Source organism: Populus trichocarpa, chromosome 5 (assembly GCF_000002775.5).
Source record: "Populus trichocarpa isolate Nisqually-1 chromosome 5, P.trichocarpa_v4.1, whole genome shotgun sequence".
In the NCBI taxonomy this organism is placed as follows: domain Eukaryota; kingdom Viridiplantae; phylum Streptophyta; class Magnoliopsida; order Malpighiales; family Salicaceae; genus Populus; species Populus trichocarpa.
In genome coordinates, this window is record NC_037289.2 from 1,252,181 (window position 1) to 1,269,059 (window position 16,879).

Here is a 16,879-nt window from a genome sequence, read left to right on the forward strand (position 1 = left end):
TTTCATTTGTCATAATTCAAAATAAAATAAATGAAGGATTTAAATGGCTGATGAAGGTAGGAAAACCCTCTAAGAAAATGCATGAAAATGGGTGCATTGATCCACTGTAAAACCCCATCTCCTTCTAGGGCTTTTGAGACAATAAGTTGTAGGAAAATTCATAGGATCCTAACTTTTGGGCGGCTACAACGAGGCTAAGGTTCTGTGTTTTAGTAAACCCTGTTTTCTAGGTTTATGATTTTTTTAAGAAATATTTCTTGCGGTTCGGAGAACCAAAAGATCATTATCTTAAGTAAAGTAAACTGCTAATCCTGTCTTAAACAATTCATTAATAAGAATAAAGATTTCGTGCTAATCTGTTGACAATATTGCAGAATACACTGCCTCTTTTCAGTGGTTTCTCTGTCCAAGAAAGAAGAATATTGGTGTCCTTGCATAAATTAAATAAATGTATAATCACCCAATCCAGATCTGACATGTGGATTCATAGCCTATGGCACACACCAGTTCCCGGAGACAGCAAAAAAAAAAGAAAAAAAAAAACTATACTTCCTGTGGACGGTTCTATTTAATGAAGCATATGAAAATTTCTCTACTTTTATATATTTTTGGGAGTGTTTGTTTTTATGTTGTAATTTAAAAAAAAAAAAAAATTAAATTGTTAATTTTTTTTAGATATTTTTAAGTGTTTTTAATGTGTCAACATCAAAAATAAAATAAAAAAATATCAAAATATATGTTTTTAAATAAAAGATATATGGTATCACAATACTAAACATATTTATTGAGAATATGAATAACATATCAAAAAATAAACTATGTTTTGATGAATAATTAAAAATTTAAAAATAAATAAATAAAATGCATCTGCAAGTGATTTTAAATTCTAGAAAAAAAAAATTACACTTGTATTCATAATAATCAAACTTAGTTTAAATTATAAATTAGATAAGTTAACTTGATCTAGTTTAAATAATTTTAATTTTTTTATAATTAAAATTATACTGTTTTAAAAATAAAAATTATCCAACAAAAAATATGTGAAAAAACAACATGGCTTAATAGGTTATTACAAGTAGCCATCAGGAATAAATGAACTCTGTCTGACTAGCTCAATTGACAACCTTCCAACGAGTGTTCTTGGATTCCTTTTCTGTTGAATCTTTTGTTTTCTTTAATTAATTGGTTTCATATTCTCAAAGGTTCATTGATTTTCCCCATAGTTACTGAATCTGAAAGGGAAATCTGAGATTCATTTGACCGAATCCCATCCCAGGCCAAGTTTAATAATAAATAAGAGAGGATGGTCAAAAACTTAGTTGATCAATTATCCAATTAAAAACCTACTTGTCAAAACATCATTTTAAATCTCTTTTTTTTTAAAAAAATAGTTAAATTGGATCATCCCACTCAATCCATCACCACCCAAACCCAGCTTGGTTTAATAATTATGAATTTGCCTTCTCTACAGGTGGAGGGTTCTATACATGGATAGTGCCAATAATATCATATATACTCACGAGATTGCTGTGGGCATGCCATTTACTGTAAATTTGTAATTCTTGTAACATGTATTTGCATACAAGAAAGTGGTGACAATAAGATTATCCCATGCCTGCTGTGCCAACAGGCATTCGGCCTGAGATGGAATGTTATAAGGCCTAGCCTGGTCTATGATCTGGTAAGCCCGGATCACGGCCGAATCAAATATTCAGACAGAATTCTGATTGTTAGATTGTTCTACCAGTAGTTAACTCTGACGGAAATCTGGAGGGAACCAAATATTTTAGGAAGTGAAAAGTGCACTTCGAAAATGGAGATTACAGATGGTCAGAACATGGAAAACATGCAAGGTTACGAGTGGTGATCATGTTCTTGTTTCCTCTGCCAAAATCAAAGGAATGTAAGGTCAACAGGTTACCTTAGATACAGTTGAAGTTAAATGAGAGGACGACCTTCTTGAAGGGTTTTACAAGGGTAAAAATCAGAAACCAATTCATCAACCAAAGAAGTTAGAATCCCATTCTCAATCTCTAGACCCTCTTCAAATGCTTCTATGCTAAAGTCGAGCCATTTCCCATACCGAGTGCTCATGTCCTGGTCTACAAGCTCATCCAACATCATGTCTCCCATGCTTTGCCAACCCAAAATTTCCTTGTACAGCTCCTCTGCCAACCACCCCTTCCTTTGAAACAATGTTGACAATCTAGCCCATGCTTTGCAGCTCCCTAACAAAATTTGTCCACATTTAAAGTCCAGGGATTCACTAACACAATCAAACAAAAGCTTTCGCGCAAGCTTGGAGTAATCTTCTTCATTACTTTCCATCCCCTGGTCTTGATTCTCCAACTGATCAAAAAGATTGGGGTTTATGACGTTGGAGGTTTGACCCAATGAGAAATCTTTCAAGTTTAGCTCTGCACTGACAAGTATATCCCTCATGAAATCTAGTTCCCAGTCGCTTGATTCCTTCGATTCTGTTATGCTGCATGTCCTAGTTGTATATTTTCTTACCACATCCACTGTAGATATTGAGGAGGCTGAGTCTGATAGCTCGGTTTCACCCTCCATTCCTACAGATTCATTTGTTGAGCAATGGCTACTTCCTGAAAATTGAGTATATATTTTGGTCACTATTTTCATCAAAACGTAATTTTATCCAAAAAAGAGAGAACACCCCACATCACATTATGAAGATCTTAAAAGGTGCACACAACCCCGAACCTGAATTGAAAAATTAGATGTGCTTATCTTCCTAAATATCAGTCACAAATTACCACCACTAGGTTCCTTATTGGCATTTAAATGATATTGGTTTATTTCCAAATTATCATGCATGAAGTGACGAGATTTTTCCAAATCCAAATGCATAGTTAGAAAAAGAAGTCCAAGAGAATCAGGGTACAGCTTTACCGTTGAGATATGAGCAACTTCCACTTGCAAAAGAAGGTTCGAGAATTGAAACTGGGCTGGTACGTTGACACTTGAGTTCCTTTCCAGTTTCACTGTAATTGCTGCTACTGCTTTGCACTTCCATATCTTCTGATTGCTGAAAAGGTTGTCCAAGTGAGATTGTTAGGGAGGCAAATAAGCTGTGAACCTATATTCACTTCTGAAGATGAGAAATGCTAATTGAATTATTTTTTGTCAGAACTTCCAATCCCGTTAGCATCTGCTTAGCTTTTCTACATACAGAATTCTGTATGCTAATGTGCTCATTGGTTAAGTGGAAGGTATTGGCAACAACTTGCACACAGGCTCCAAATTCTACAGATAAAAACAATACAAGGACTTGCATCTGCACCAAACAATTACCGACTAAAATCCAGACTCTTTAGCACACGCAAAAATGAAAACCAGCAAATCCAGGGGACAGCTTCCAGAGCAATTCTACCCGACTCAGAAATTATATTAAAAAAAAATTAAAAAAAAAACAAGAAGAAGAAGAAGGTATTGGCAATAATTTGCACACAGGCTCCAAGTTCCACAGATAAAACCAATACAAGGACTGGCATCTGCCCCAAACAATTAACAACTAAATCCAGACTCTTTAGCACTCGCAAAAAATGAAAATAAAAAATTCCAGGGTACAGCTTCCAGAGCATTTCTACCTGACTCAAGACATTATCTGCAATGTAAGAGAATATACCACCTTTACAGCAGAACTAGGAGAAGCAAGTGCCCATTTGAACTCACGCAGAAGATTTTCTGAACATTATTGGACTTGGCAAAAACACAAACATGTATTCTTCCTACTTTATCTACTATATCTTTAATGATATACATATACAATACAGTAGAGGCATGGAATAAATTAACCCGATTGTCAACCTCTACCAGATAGGTCACCTACAAAGGCATCTACAACATAACACAAATGTTACCTACATCAAAGAATAGAACTAAACTTTCAATTCTTTTCCGAGAATGTAATATTACTCACATCAGGAAAAGCTTATCTTGAAACTGAATACTGACAAAAAAAAAATGAATTCCTATTGTCACTCGAGCATATCAAAATTCCAAGAAGAAAACAGATAATGTAGATCAGAGATGCCAAAAAAGGAACGATGCATCTGCAGATTGTGGACATATGACTGACCTGCCACTTTTGGTTCATAGCAAGCTGTGAATTTTCCACCAAAATACAATCGAAGTAACCTAGGCTGTCTGACTTATCTTTATCATGACCAACTTGAAGCATCTTGTCCAGTGCTGCGGAGGAGGTGCTTGCCACATTGGGAGTTGATGAGTTTTGAAAAATGGACAAAGAAGTAGAAGAAGTCTCCTCTCTGATCACATTACAATGGGAAGACTCTACTTTATATGTTAATTCTCTCAGTTTTTGTTCCAAAAGAACACCCAACACGTCACCTCCCATAACATTCAATCCAGGAAAATAAGACATTGAACTTTTTAAGGAGGGATGATCTTTACTACCAAAAGAGTCGATAGCAGAACTGCTACATTTCTCCAACATTTGTCCAGATGACTGAGAGCTAGGCGTGGCCCGCTTTATGGGAGACGAGAACGTAAATGAAACAACATCCATGCCACTTTTCCTGTTATCCATGGCCATATTCATGTTCCCATCCATTACAACATTACTTTTTGTAGACATTTCATCCTTATTGAATGATACATTAGGAGTGGCATTTCTGTCAATTTGGAGATCACCACTGACAGAACGTTTCTTCCGAGCTATATTCTTAGTTTTCTCCTTTTCAGAATCTGTCATGACCAAGCCCATCTTTCTGGGCACAGTTTCGGGCTTTACAACAACCTTTTTTACAGTCCTACTTTGTCCAACAGAACCACTAGTGGATTTTGTTTTTCTACCTTGCTGATTAGAAAGTGAATTCTTCAAACCTGAACTATCTTTATTGGGTGCAGAATTTTGCTTGAGGTTATTCTGCTGAAGCACATTACTGGTCCTGCTTTCAGAGATTCTCTTCTGTACAGTATTTTGTGTGCGAGGCTGGGTCTTAAGCATCTGGTTTGTTTTGACCTCATTCTTTTCCTTCTGTTTCACAATACTCTTACTTTTCAATGTTGATCCATCCCTTCTTTGACCATTAGTGGACTTTGCTTGTGCTGCAAGTGGAACAGACTTCCCCTTGTTCTTCAAACTGCTGGGAGTGCCTTTTTCTGAACTTGTAGAAGCCTTGGATGATGACAGGCCTTCTGGTCCACTCCAACTCTTGTCACTTTGTTGTCCTTTTGTATTCTTGGCAACAGAGGATTCACTTGATCTTTGGGGCTTAGATGTTGTATGTGCAGCAGCTTCCATTTTCTGTTTCAAATCTCGAATTCTCAAAGGAACTGAAGAAGTCCCGATTGATGGAACTTTACCACTGCTAGTTGCCTTGGGATTTGCCTCAATTATCTTTGCAGCTGCCTCCATTATGTAAGCCGCATTCTTTGTTGGGGTGAATCCAGGATTCTTAATAGGAGACAACAACTTATGGTGGGTAGACGGAATTGATTTAGCTGATTTTGGAGGCAATGTTTCAGTTTGAAATCTCTTACTTGGCCGGTTTTCCACCTTATGCGGCCTCGATTCCACAGAATTCCAAGCATACTTCTCTTGCTTATATGGAACATTGAGGTGGTCCACAGGGTTATATTCACTCCATAAATTTGGCGAGCTGCTATCATATTGAAATGCCCTAAGAGAGCGTGAATCAAAAACTAGGGTAGAAGAGGGCTCAGCAACATTTGATGTTGGCAAAGAATCCAGACCCATAAGCCTTGCAACTGCCCCAGGGGCCCTTGTTCCATATCCTTCATCACTAGTCATTGATGAAGCACAACTAAAGTCACTACTTCCTCTGTTACTCAAGTTTGCTCTTCTATCATCCAGCTCCCCCTGGATGTACAGGAAAAACAAACCGTTAAATCATGTTTGAGATTTTATAACAACTAAAGGATAGTAGAAAATAAAAGTACAACAGGAGAGAGATGAATGCTCACCGCCTGAAGCAGAAGCTTTTCCATTTTTTCAACATTTTCTTTTCCTTGCTTTAATCCTTCTACAATCACAACACATACAGACATAAATCAAGTTAAAAACTGGACAACTTAGGAAACAATCAGAAATTACGATACGGACAGCCATAATCTTCAAGACAACAACTATACCAGGTAATTCAGAATTATTCGCAAACAGCTTCTTCCGAGACTTCCCATTCCAATCAAACAAGTTAAAAAGGCCTCCTTTTGAACGTTTTCTCTCACCCTCCATCATATTATCTACAAATCATAATTGAAATGGTTTCAGCAATAAGTAAAACCTAGAAAAACCAACTTCTAATAAATTCTTTCGAAGTCATTCTTAACCAGGAGAACGATTCAAATAGGCAAATTTGTCTCATCAAAAACCCAAATTTACCTCTGCATTTTACAAAATAATCAAACAGAACCCATCAGCCAAACTACATTGCCATCAAGTTCCAAATTTAAAATTAAACAAGCTCTAAAGATGAATTGAAACACAATTAGGACACAAAAGATTAGACCTTGAAAAACCACATCCACGCCTAATGTCAGCTACATTGCTCATTCAGCAAGCAAAAAACACAAATGCTAGATGTTTACACACAAGTGGAGAGGTAATACAAAAAAACCTACACTAATTACCAAGTAAATCAGATCCTTCTTTAAATAACCAACATTGCCAAAATCACAGGCATTACAGAGCCAAATAACCTTCACTTAACTGGAAAATCTTTAAATTAACAAAAGAAAGCAAAAAAGAAAAGGCAAAAAACGATTCATGTGAATCAAAATCTTACTTGACATCCTCCAAGAGTCAAGGTTCCAACCGTTACTCGCATAAACAGCAAAATCAACCAAATCCCATTTGCCTTAGAACCACAAAACAGATCGAAAACATCCAGAAATAACTTAAATCGAAAGGGTTTTCTTCAAATCTCACAAACTCTGAACCATTTCATATGAATCTCACTAGTCAACCCATACTATCCAAGAATCCCACATTTTTTCAAACTCCAAGCTCTCAACTTTGCCTGTAAGAGGTTGTTTTTTGAGCAAAAGTTAACAAAACCAGATGCCTGAAGGCTTAAAAAGTAGGGTTTTTAACAAAATGGCTGGAAAATGAAGTCAAGAAGAGCTAAAATATGGTGACATTAGCAGATAGAGGGAAACACACGAGATTTGGGGTGCACGAGGAATGGTCCAAAAACATGCGGTTAAAACAAGCCAGTTTAAAAAAGAGTAAAAATGTGTCAGTCCGGAGGGAGAGAGGGGATGGTGGACTGCCTGTCTTGTGCTGTTGATGGCATTAGATTTTTGAGACGATGAGACACTGCTGTGACTTTATGGCAAGACTGCAAGAGTTTGAGGAGTAAACTCCTGTGGAATTGTGACTAAAATAATTGATTTATTAACATAAACAAGTGAACCAACCGGGTGTTTTTGGCCTTTTGGTTTTCCAAAGTTAGTGATGATTTTTCAATTATTTTTCACATAGATCAAGATTGAATCAATTTTTTTTCAAGTATGGTAAAATAAATACAATCCAATCCATATTAAAAAGATTTACAAATTATTGGGATTAGATTTAGTGCATTGATGTTAAGCCTATCTTTTTTGTTTGATCAAGAGATGTTATTTATGTTAAAATTATAAAATTCTAAGGAATTTATTAGTTATGAATGTGTATTTCTTAAAATTATAGATAAGTTTTTTTTTTTAATTTAAACCAAGGTAAACAAAGAAGAAACACTTACTTGATCACTAAATGTTTGTGTTTTTTTATGTTAATGATTATAGACTAAAATTATAGATATGTTTTTTTATGTTAATGTTTTTTTTTATATCAATGTATCTGAACCATTTAAAATCATTAAATCAACCCATAAATATTTTAAGAAATTAATAATTATTAACCAGATATATTTTAAGAAACACTTAGTTGACTAGTTGATATGTGTTTTGTAATGAAATGCATATGTTTCTATAAAAATATATATATTTAAACTAAAAACCATCATAGTTAATATTTTTATAAGTGTTTTATCTATGATTTTAACATATTTTAATGTGTCAAAAACATTTAAAAATATCAAATCATTCAAAAAAAAATTTAGAAATCATTCTCAACCCAAATATATTTAAAAAAAAACACTTTTAATCCAAAAAAAATACCAAACACAATGTAAATCAAGTTTTCAAAGTCAATATCTACACATGCTATTTCAAATTGTTGACCATCCGCGTCCTTTGATATTTTTTTAATTTTAGCATGAGTAAATTATGCATAGATGAGAAAATGGCACCGACCAAGTGATTTCGAGTCAAATGTAAAATACTAATTTTACAGGATAAACTAGTTTCTAATTCCTAGATTACAGATTCAATAAATATTCTCGGTAAATTAATAATCTTGATTAAATAATATTTTTATTCCATCCCATTCTCATGTCTAGCAAAGGTGGCACTCTTCCCTATCCTCCCACATGGCTGCTTAACATGGTTTTGTGGTTCTTTGGACCTACAAATTGATGGGTTCCACTTGGTTTAATTAACCTAAATCAATTGCCAGCACTTTTCTGTGCTTCTTCAAGACTAAAAAGCACAGAGATTTTGCTATTTATGCACTCAAAATTGTCTATCAAGGCATGAAGAGTTACTCGAGTATAATAATGGGAGTCTTTGTTCAAGATTAATGTCGACAATCGAGGGTCGATGCCATGCTGTTATCTTGGCACCACAAGAGGGAAGAAGAAGGGGGGAAACCCTAGAATAGTTAGGTTTTTCAATTTGGAATACATGGTACAAGACAAACCTCCATTTTCTCAGTCAGATTTTGAGCAAATGTTCTAACTTTTGGCATGCCAATCCAATAAACTAATTTATTAAGTAATCTCATTGAAAAAAAAAATCTTGAGGGTAAATCCGTGCCGATGTTGTAGAAGTGGAGGGTTAGGGGTGGGATGAAGATGGAAGTATAAGGTAAATCTAATCCAATTTATTTAAATTCTGTGCTGTCATCGAGTTTAGTTTCCCAGGTAAAAGGTCTCTATCGCCACCTGCTTTCACTTCAGTGTCAAAGGATAGAGCAAGACATCAACTTTATTAAGATTCTGTGACATCACCATATCAGAGGTTTTCTTCCACTCCAATAATTTCTCCATGCTAAAATCTCGAGGGAAACAGAGAGTGGCTCCGACCTTTATCTAGCTCGGAATTATTCCAGAATTGTTTGCTTCTGCATACCTTCATCCTCTAGCTGGAAAACTGGCCATATGGGCGATCAAGAAAGTTTTGGATCCAAGCAAACACTCTAGGCAAATTCATATGCTCTCACGTGACCATGCTACTGGGGTTGTTGACACGTCATCGTCTAAAACTCTATTTTATCACAAGGGAGGGAGGATTGTGAGTTGATTAATCATAATAACTGCATGGTCGGTACATGTGCTTGTGTCAAAAAAGTCTCAGGGAGACTTCATGGCTCTGTGGATCTTAGATCTTAGATTTGTTGTTGAATATTAAGCCGGCAATGGTGTCCACCTACTTGGCAAAGTTATAATTGGATTTGTATAAGGTCATTGCGGGCCTGTTTTAAGAATCCAGATTTTATTCCAATAAAAAATTACCAGCAGTGCCTCCATCAGCGTCTTAAAAGTGCACTCGATTTTAAAAATTATATATTTTTATAAGTATTTTTTTATAATTTTAATATATTGATATAAAAAATTACTAGCAGTGCCTCTAACTGCATCTTAAAAGGGCACTAGATTTTAAAAAATATTAAATTAATATTTTTACTGGTATTTTTTTTATAGTTTTGATATGTTAATATAAAAAATAAATTAAAATATTTATTTTAATATATTTGTAAATAAAAAATACTTTTAAAAAGTCATGTAAACACAATTTATGAATTATACCTAAAAATTATCCCATCTTCTTTTGTTGTATAAACAGGTGCGGGCGTGAGGATGTATATATATATATATATATATATATATATATATATATATATATATATATATATATATCGTTACAATTAGTAAATATTTGATTATTATTTCCAGATAGATAAAATGAATGAAAACAAATTAAATATATTTTTGCATTTTTTTATTTTGAAAAGATATGAATTAATTTTAAAATTATGATATAAATAAATTTATTTTATATTTTTATCCACTTTAAATATATTTTTATCATTTATATATATAGTTTTTTTTATATTTTAAAACACTAATAAAAAGCAACTAACAACCACCATGCTAACCTTTACAGATTCTATCCACATGCTCCCACCTACCAGCCTATCCTTTCTTTCTTTTTTATTTTTTTTTAGTCATAGTCAGCTAATGTAATGAAGTGTTTAGAAAGGTAATAAAAGTTATTTTTTAAAATATTTTTATTTGAAAATATATTAAAATATTTTTTTATTTTTTAAAAATTATTTTAATATTAACACATTAAATTTTTTTGAAAATACTAAAAAAACAATTAATTTGAAGTAAAATAAATAAAAAATATTTAATTTTTAAAAAAAATATTCTTAAAACATAAAAACAAAAAGATTTTAAAGAATTTACCTTTACGAGGACACGATGAGTCCATACCAATTGCCACCCACTTCGCATAAAATTCTTAAGACAACACAAAATGGACTTTAAGGGCCAGTCAACGGCGGCCATCAGTACTCACAAGCAGCTGCAATTTGGAATCAGTGAATCACACCACACCCTTGCTCTCCCCTTGATTTGCTGTGCATCCACGCATTGTTAGTTGCATCCTTTTCTCGAGGGTGCCATGGCAAAGAATTACGATCCAAGTTTCTTGGAGTTTAAATTCCCAATCAAATGGATCGAACCTCTATAGTTTTCGAGTTCATGTGTTGAAACCACATGGCGTGAAATGATTACTCATTAATCTTTTAATTCTGGTATGGATGGCCTGGCCTATCTTCGATTGGACCAGGGAGAGCTAGAGCTTCGATTCATGCAAATGTATCATGCTACATAACCTTAACATCAATAAGTTCTAAACTATCTGTGCAATGATTACATAGTTGATTGAAAAACATTCCTGAGACAAGGGTATCTTGAGGGAGTCAGCCAAGCCAAGAGCCCGTGACAGGGTTTCACATCGGAGATCATGGAGGGTCTGATTCTTGGAGCTAGTGGGGTTTTTTGGCATGGCTATAGGAGGGGAAAGAAATAGCTTAGATCCTAGTGATGGCCAGAGGATTAAATGCCCTGGTGAAGACAAATGGAAACATGCTCACAAGGTAGTCTTGAGACAGTTATCACAGGGATTAGAGCCAAATTTGCAGGCCTTTTGATCAAAAGACTCTCCGAAGTGTTCAAGTAAAACTTGTCTTCTACATTCAACCTGGAGATTCAGAAAGAAAAGGAATGAAGCAATGTTTTATTTGATGATGGATTCTCACTCTTGGTCTAAGAATTTCTAATGAGAGTTTACTTACCTTGAGCTCACAATAGCTTTTCATCTTCTGAGCTTGAGCCATTGCTGGCTTAAAGCTTTCCCTTTTATAACCCTGTCCGCTCCTTAACATACATACAACCCGACTGAAATCCTTCTTCTGATATAGAGCAATGCATGTAGCAGGATGACTGTCTCTTCCAGCCCTTCCAGATTCTTGATAATAGCTTTCAATTGATTTAGACAATGTATTGTGGATAACAAAGCGCTGGGCATTTGAAAGATAAAAAAACAAAGAAAAACAGTTCAGGATAACCAGCAAAAAGAATGAAAAGTTACCAAAGATTAAGACGTCATAAATAAAAATTACAAATCAAGATAGCAGGCCAGAAATAGAACTATGTTGAAAGTGAAATTCTGGCATATTGGAGTTTCCTACAGTTCATAGCAATAAACTACTCAATCTTTACAACTCTGTTTCATAACAGAAAATAAGTGATAGCACTTGTAACACTACAAAGCCTGTTACTTCAATATGACACAAAGATCTGCTTCTTTCTCATCCAATCTGATACAGGTTATCGTAATAATCTTAATCTTGGGGAAATTGTACTAATCTCAGTTTGATATGCACAGCCATCATACATGTTCCAAATATGTAGGTTATCTAAAATGAATTCTCTCTTTGCTAAGAACATGTATTACATATCTAACAACTTTTCCATTTGACAACCACCAGAGGATACAATTTCACAGAGTATAGGAGTTGGTATGAATGATTAGAGTGGTCATACATTAGCAAATCACCACAGCTAAACTTTCCACAAAAGAATTAAGAAATAGAAACTGAAGAATTTAGAAGAACTCACAACATCTGGTTTATCTATTCCCATTCCAAACGCAATAGTAGCACATACAATGTGGACTTCGCCTGTGTGCCACTTCCTCTGAACATCAACTCTTTGGCGAGCTCCCAAACCAGCATGATAATAAACTGCCTTAATCTTACATTTCTCATTCAAAAACTTCGAGACCTCAACACATTCATTTTTTGAAAGGCAGTATACTATTCCACACTGATTCTTGAAACGATCCCTTAGAAGATCTCCAAGCAGCTTCAGCGATTCTTTGGTCTTCCCAACCACTTCATATTTCAAATTTGGTCTATCGAAGCTTGTCTCTAAGACAAGAGCCCTTGGAATTCTTAAAGTTTTTAAGATATCCTGAAGACGATTTATTCAAAAGGGAAAATGTTATTTCCTTGAAAAGGGCACTAAAAGAGAAACAAAGCATTCCAGAGTAACTACCTCACGAACTGAATGGGTTGCTGTGGCAGTCAGCGCCATAACAGGGACAACCGGAAAATTCTGCTTTAGACATCCTAATCTCTTGTAGTCTGGACGGAAATCATGTCCCCACTGGCTGGGAAACATTATTGAGGTGGAATTTGATAGGTAGCAGGAGTCTATTGTTAGAATTTTGAAATTCTAAAATGGCCTATGCATAGTGACTCTTCTAAAAAAAACACAATGACACCACCATTTTTAAAACTAAAATTGTAACTGTAATTTTCATTGAAGACACTGAACATTGACACTTAAAAAAAATTCTTGCAGTCCTTGTATGGTGCCAATGTTAAGGAGTGCATATGGGAAGTGTAAAAAAAAAAGTTCAGCTCAAAAGGGCGGTCTTCCTCAGCATGCTATAATGTATTTCTATGAGTGTCTACGCTAGTTTTATCCAACACAGAATAATTGCAGCATGATGCACTAAAAGAGACCATACCTCACGCAATGTGCTTCATCAACAACAAAACCTGCTAATTGTCCCTGTGATTTACATGGAGCACCATTAAAAGATATAGACTTAATAGTAAACAGTATAGCAATATAGTCACTAAGAACCTGCAAAAACAACTCACCTTCAGATGCAGACATTTCAGTATTTCAAGAAATGCTGGGTTCCCAGCAATCCTTTCAGGAGTCACATATAAGAGCTTACATGATGGCTTGTCCTTTCTAAGATAAAGAAAACAGAAGATCAATGAGAAGTCCAGTCATGGAAATATAATGTAGTGAGAAAGGAGCCTGGAAACAAATCTTGCCATTGAATTGTCAAAAGCAAAAAACAAAAGGTTTGTATGAATTTAAAGCAGGACTGGGGGAGGGGACATGCCTTAGCTCTTGGAGGATAGCTGCTGCTTGGGCAGAAGTTTGTTGAGAGTTCAAAAAAGTTGCTGGTATTCCAAACTTGAGGTTCAGTGTGATAATTTGATCCTGAATGAGGGAAAGCAAGGGAGATATGACCACTGTAACACCAGGTTTCAGAGTTGCAGGAAGCTGTGAAGGACAGGCAAAAAATACAACGAAGTACTGTTAGCCACATGAACACAGCCTTTTCTGTTACTGCTGCTTTAAACATCTAAATAAAAAGAAAGAAACAGCATAATCTTGGTGTTCAGAGAGATATATGACCTGGTAACATAGACTTTTACCGCCTCCGGTAGGCATAAGAACAAAACAATCTTGCTTTGCCACAGTTGCTTTACAAGCCTGATGCTGCAATGGACGAAATGTCTTGTTGCCAAATATTACAACGTTTGCTAGTTCAAAGTCATCCAAAGCCTGTAATTCTTCATAATTGAGACTCCGATGGTCATCTTTTGACATCCTGGGACATTGCTTTTTATTGCCAACTGAGGAAACTGAACCTTGAGTAACACTGCTTTTACAGTCCTTCAAAGTAAAACAAATATAAATTCTCACACTTGAGATAAAAAGCAACATTGAACTAAATTTATTTTTAAAAACATTTCTCACCAAAGATCCTGAAATTCGTTTAGTCAAGGGGGTAAATAAATCATGATTTTCCTCTTCCAAACTAAAATCTGGCTCTTCTTCACTATCACTCGAAGAATCCAATTCCATAAAAGTCCTTGTCTTTTTAGGTTCAGGTGAATCATCAGTAACATCTATGTAGGTTCTCGAGTTCTCATCATCATTTGCTTTATTGTTGTTCTTTACAACATGTTCCTCAAACATGTTAGTTAAAGTTCCACAAGCTTCTGATTCAATAATTTGTAAATCATCATCACCCCAGTCCTCAGTGTCTTGCATAGATTCAGCCAGTGCCACAAGAAAATCATCCCCACAGCACTCAACTGTGATAAAATCTTGGCCATCATCACCTTCACCACCATAAAAAACAAAGGAAAAGGAAAACCATCAGTATATCTAAGAGTAAATAAAAAAACCAAACAAAACAACACAGCACAAAACCATCATCACATGGTTCAGGTTCTCCAAAAGCAAAGCCTTTGAAGGAGAAAATCCAGCCAAGTTCCTAGCTCTAGTAGGAAAAGTGGCAGCGAACATTCTTAGCATCAATCAACTAATCCATTCTGCCAAAAAAAAATTATAACCCCATTTCAAGAATCACCCTTTTTGCACCAGAACAGAAAATCCCAGAACACCAAGCTTAGTTTCAACAAGAATATCAATACCCGTTAATCGCTCTATTTAAAACAAACCCATTTCACAAAAACCAAATTTTCAAAAACCCAATTCTCTGAAACTTCAAAAGAACCTCATCCTGCTTAGTTCACAGGAAAAAAAAAAAAAAACCCAAATCACCTTCTCTAGAAAAAATAAAAAAATTGCAACTTTTAAACCAATTCTTTTCCCACTGAGAAAATATCAACAAAACCGATAAAGTAAAACATGGGTTTTATCAGAAATTGAGTGAGTGAGTGAATGAGTGGTTGGGTGGGTGAGTTACCATAGAGAGAAATCAAGCGGTCTAGGCATTTGTTTGCAGATTCTTCATCGAAACCAAACTCCAAAGCCAAGCTTAGAAATCGAGCTCTCTCCAACTCCAAATCACGACCTCCCATTTCTTTTGCTTTCGTTTGATTGAGCTTTGTCGGGTTCCAAATCGAGAATTGTGAGTGGGTGGGGGGCTGGAGGAGGATTTGAGAGGGATGAAATTCCCGCGCTATTTTTGGCTAGTTTGTGGTGAAGGGATATTATGGACGGTGTCGTATCAGTTTGGGCTACAGTGTGATAGCAATAGTAATATAAATTTCTTTTTTTTAGTATTTTTTTCTGATTTACTATAGTATTATTTAAAATATTTATATATACAAAAAAATAACCTAGCATTTGTGTATTTTGTAAGTTTTTTTTAAAATGAATTAGATTCAAGTACGACTTTAGTTTGTTTGATTATTCAGGATATATAAATTAAATTTTCAAGCTCTCAAATTTTAAGAATAATTATTTATATTATGACAAGCATAATTTGAATATATAAATCAAGATGAGAAATTTAAAAAAATAGTCCATTTTTTTAAGGAGATGGATTTATTATAAAGAGAAATTTCTTTGCCAAAGCCACAATTTAGCCAAACTTAGACATCATTTCTCCATTCCCACATCATGATTTATCATTTTCTTTATGTTTCTTTTATTTATTATTAGTTTCTTCTCCAACTAATTAATTTATTGGTTAAATTGAATTGCCGAAGTCTTTGAAATTAGTGAAATCCCCCGCATTTACTATGGTCTTTTTTGACAATTCTTCGTTGAATCATATATCTTTGAGTTTTTAATTGAATATATATATATATATATATATATATATATATATATATATATATATATATTAAATTCCTTCCAAAGATATGAGATAAATCAAATCATATGATTTGTATTTTATGATAATCAAAAATATTCTCGAGTCAAATTATATATCAATTTACTTTTTTTTAATAATGTTTTAGCACGCCCTAGCATCAACCATACAATTATTGTTCATATGCATGAATGAAATTGTTTTTGGTTACATGCATGGTTAGCTAGGAACTCTTTCCTTCAAAGCTACATACAATAGTTGTTTGTTCATATTTTGAATAACACAACATCAATATGCATCCTAATGATTAAGAGAATTAACTGTAGACCACTAATTTATGGAGTTTTTAATGCCCAAAATTATAGATAATTACTTGAAAATATTGAAATATTTTATCGTTGAAATCATGTTTTATCAATTAAAAAAAATATTAAATTAATATTTTTTATATAATTGGGTGAATGTAAATCATGTTTTTTTATTTTTTTTAGTTTAATATGAATATCCGAATCAGTTTACACGCACTTCAAATAAAAATGTTATTTAAAGATGCATGACGCTAGCAGCCATGAAGGGGCATGAGCTTTCAATATGTTAATGCTTTTGCCATTTCTCACAAAGCATATGAAAGATTGGAAATGGTATATAAGCAATTAAGATCCAACCAAAAAAAAATGTTGAAGATTGCCCAGAAATCAAGATCTATGCATATCTTTGTTTGTCAACAGTCATGATCACCAGCAACAAAAAGAGAAGGGAAGGGAAGGGAGCTTACAGTTTCTTGTTCATGAAATGATCACATGAAACAGAAATGGTT

The 16,879-nt window shown here is 34.4% G+C and overlaps 2 protein-coding genes across 3 annotated transcripts; both read right to left on the bottom strand.

Moving 5' to 3' along the window:
* Nucleotides 1–1,768: 1,768 nt before the first annotated feature.
* Nucleotides 1,769–7,381, bottom strand: LOC18098610 (uncharacterized). 2 transcript variants are annotated; one of them, XM_006382355.3, is made up of 6 exons: nucleotides 6,795–7,381; nucleotides 6,142–6,252; nucleotides 5,974–6,032; nucleotides 4,103–5,869; nucleotides 2,914–3,049; nucleotides 1,769–2,606 (listed from the first exon to the last, which is right to left on the bottom strand). In XM_006382355.3, the coding sequence occupies exons 1-6, from the start codon at nucleotides 6,799–6,801 to the stop codon at nucleotides 1,939–1,941; spliced, it is 2,748 nt and encodes a 915-aa protein (XP_006382417.3). In that variant the 5' UTR covers nucleotides 6,802–7,381; the 3' UTR covers nucleotides 1,769–1,938. The 2 variants fall into 2 exon arrangements, with proteins under 2 accessions (XP_006382417.3, XP_024458101.2); XM_024602333.2 differs by lacking the exon at nucleotides 6,142–6,252.
* Nucleotides 7,382–10,983: 3,602 nt separating this feature from the next.
* LOC18098611 (ATP-dependent DNA helicase Q-like 1) lies at nucleotides 10,984–15,463 on the bottom strand. Its single transcript, XM_024601093.2, has 10 exons — nucleotides 15,208–15,463; nucleotides 14,250–14,617; nucleotides 13,905–14,165; nucleotides 13,606–13,769; nucleotides 13,352–13,448; nucleotides 13,216–13,259; nucleotides 12,738–12,852; nucleotides 12,300–12,653; nucleotides 11,474–11,698; nucleotides 10,984–11,379 (listed from the first exon to the last, which is right to left on the bottom strand). The coding sequence occupies exons 1-10, from the start codon at nucleotides 15,320–15,322 to the stop codon at nucleotides 11,269–11,271; spliced, it is 1,854 nt and encodes a 617-aa protein (XP_024456861.2). The 5' UTR covers nucleotides 15,323–15,463; the 3' UTR covers nucleotides 10,984–11,268.
* Nucleotides 15,464–16,879: the final 1,416 nt, after the last annotated feature.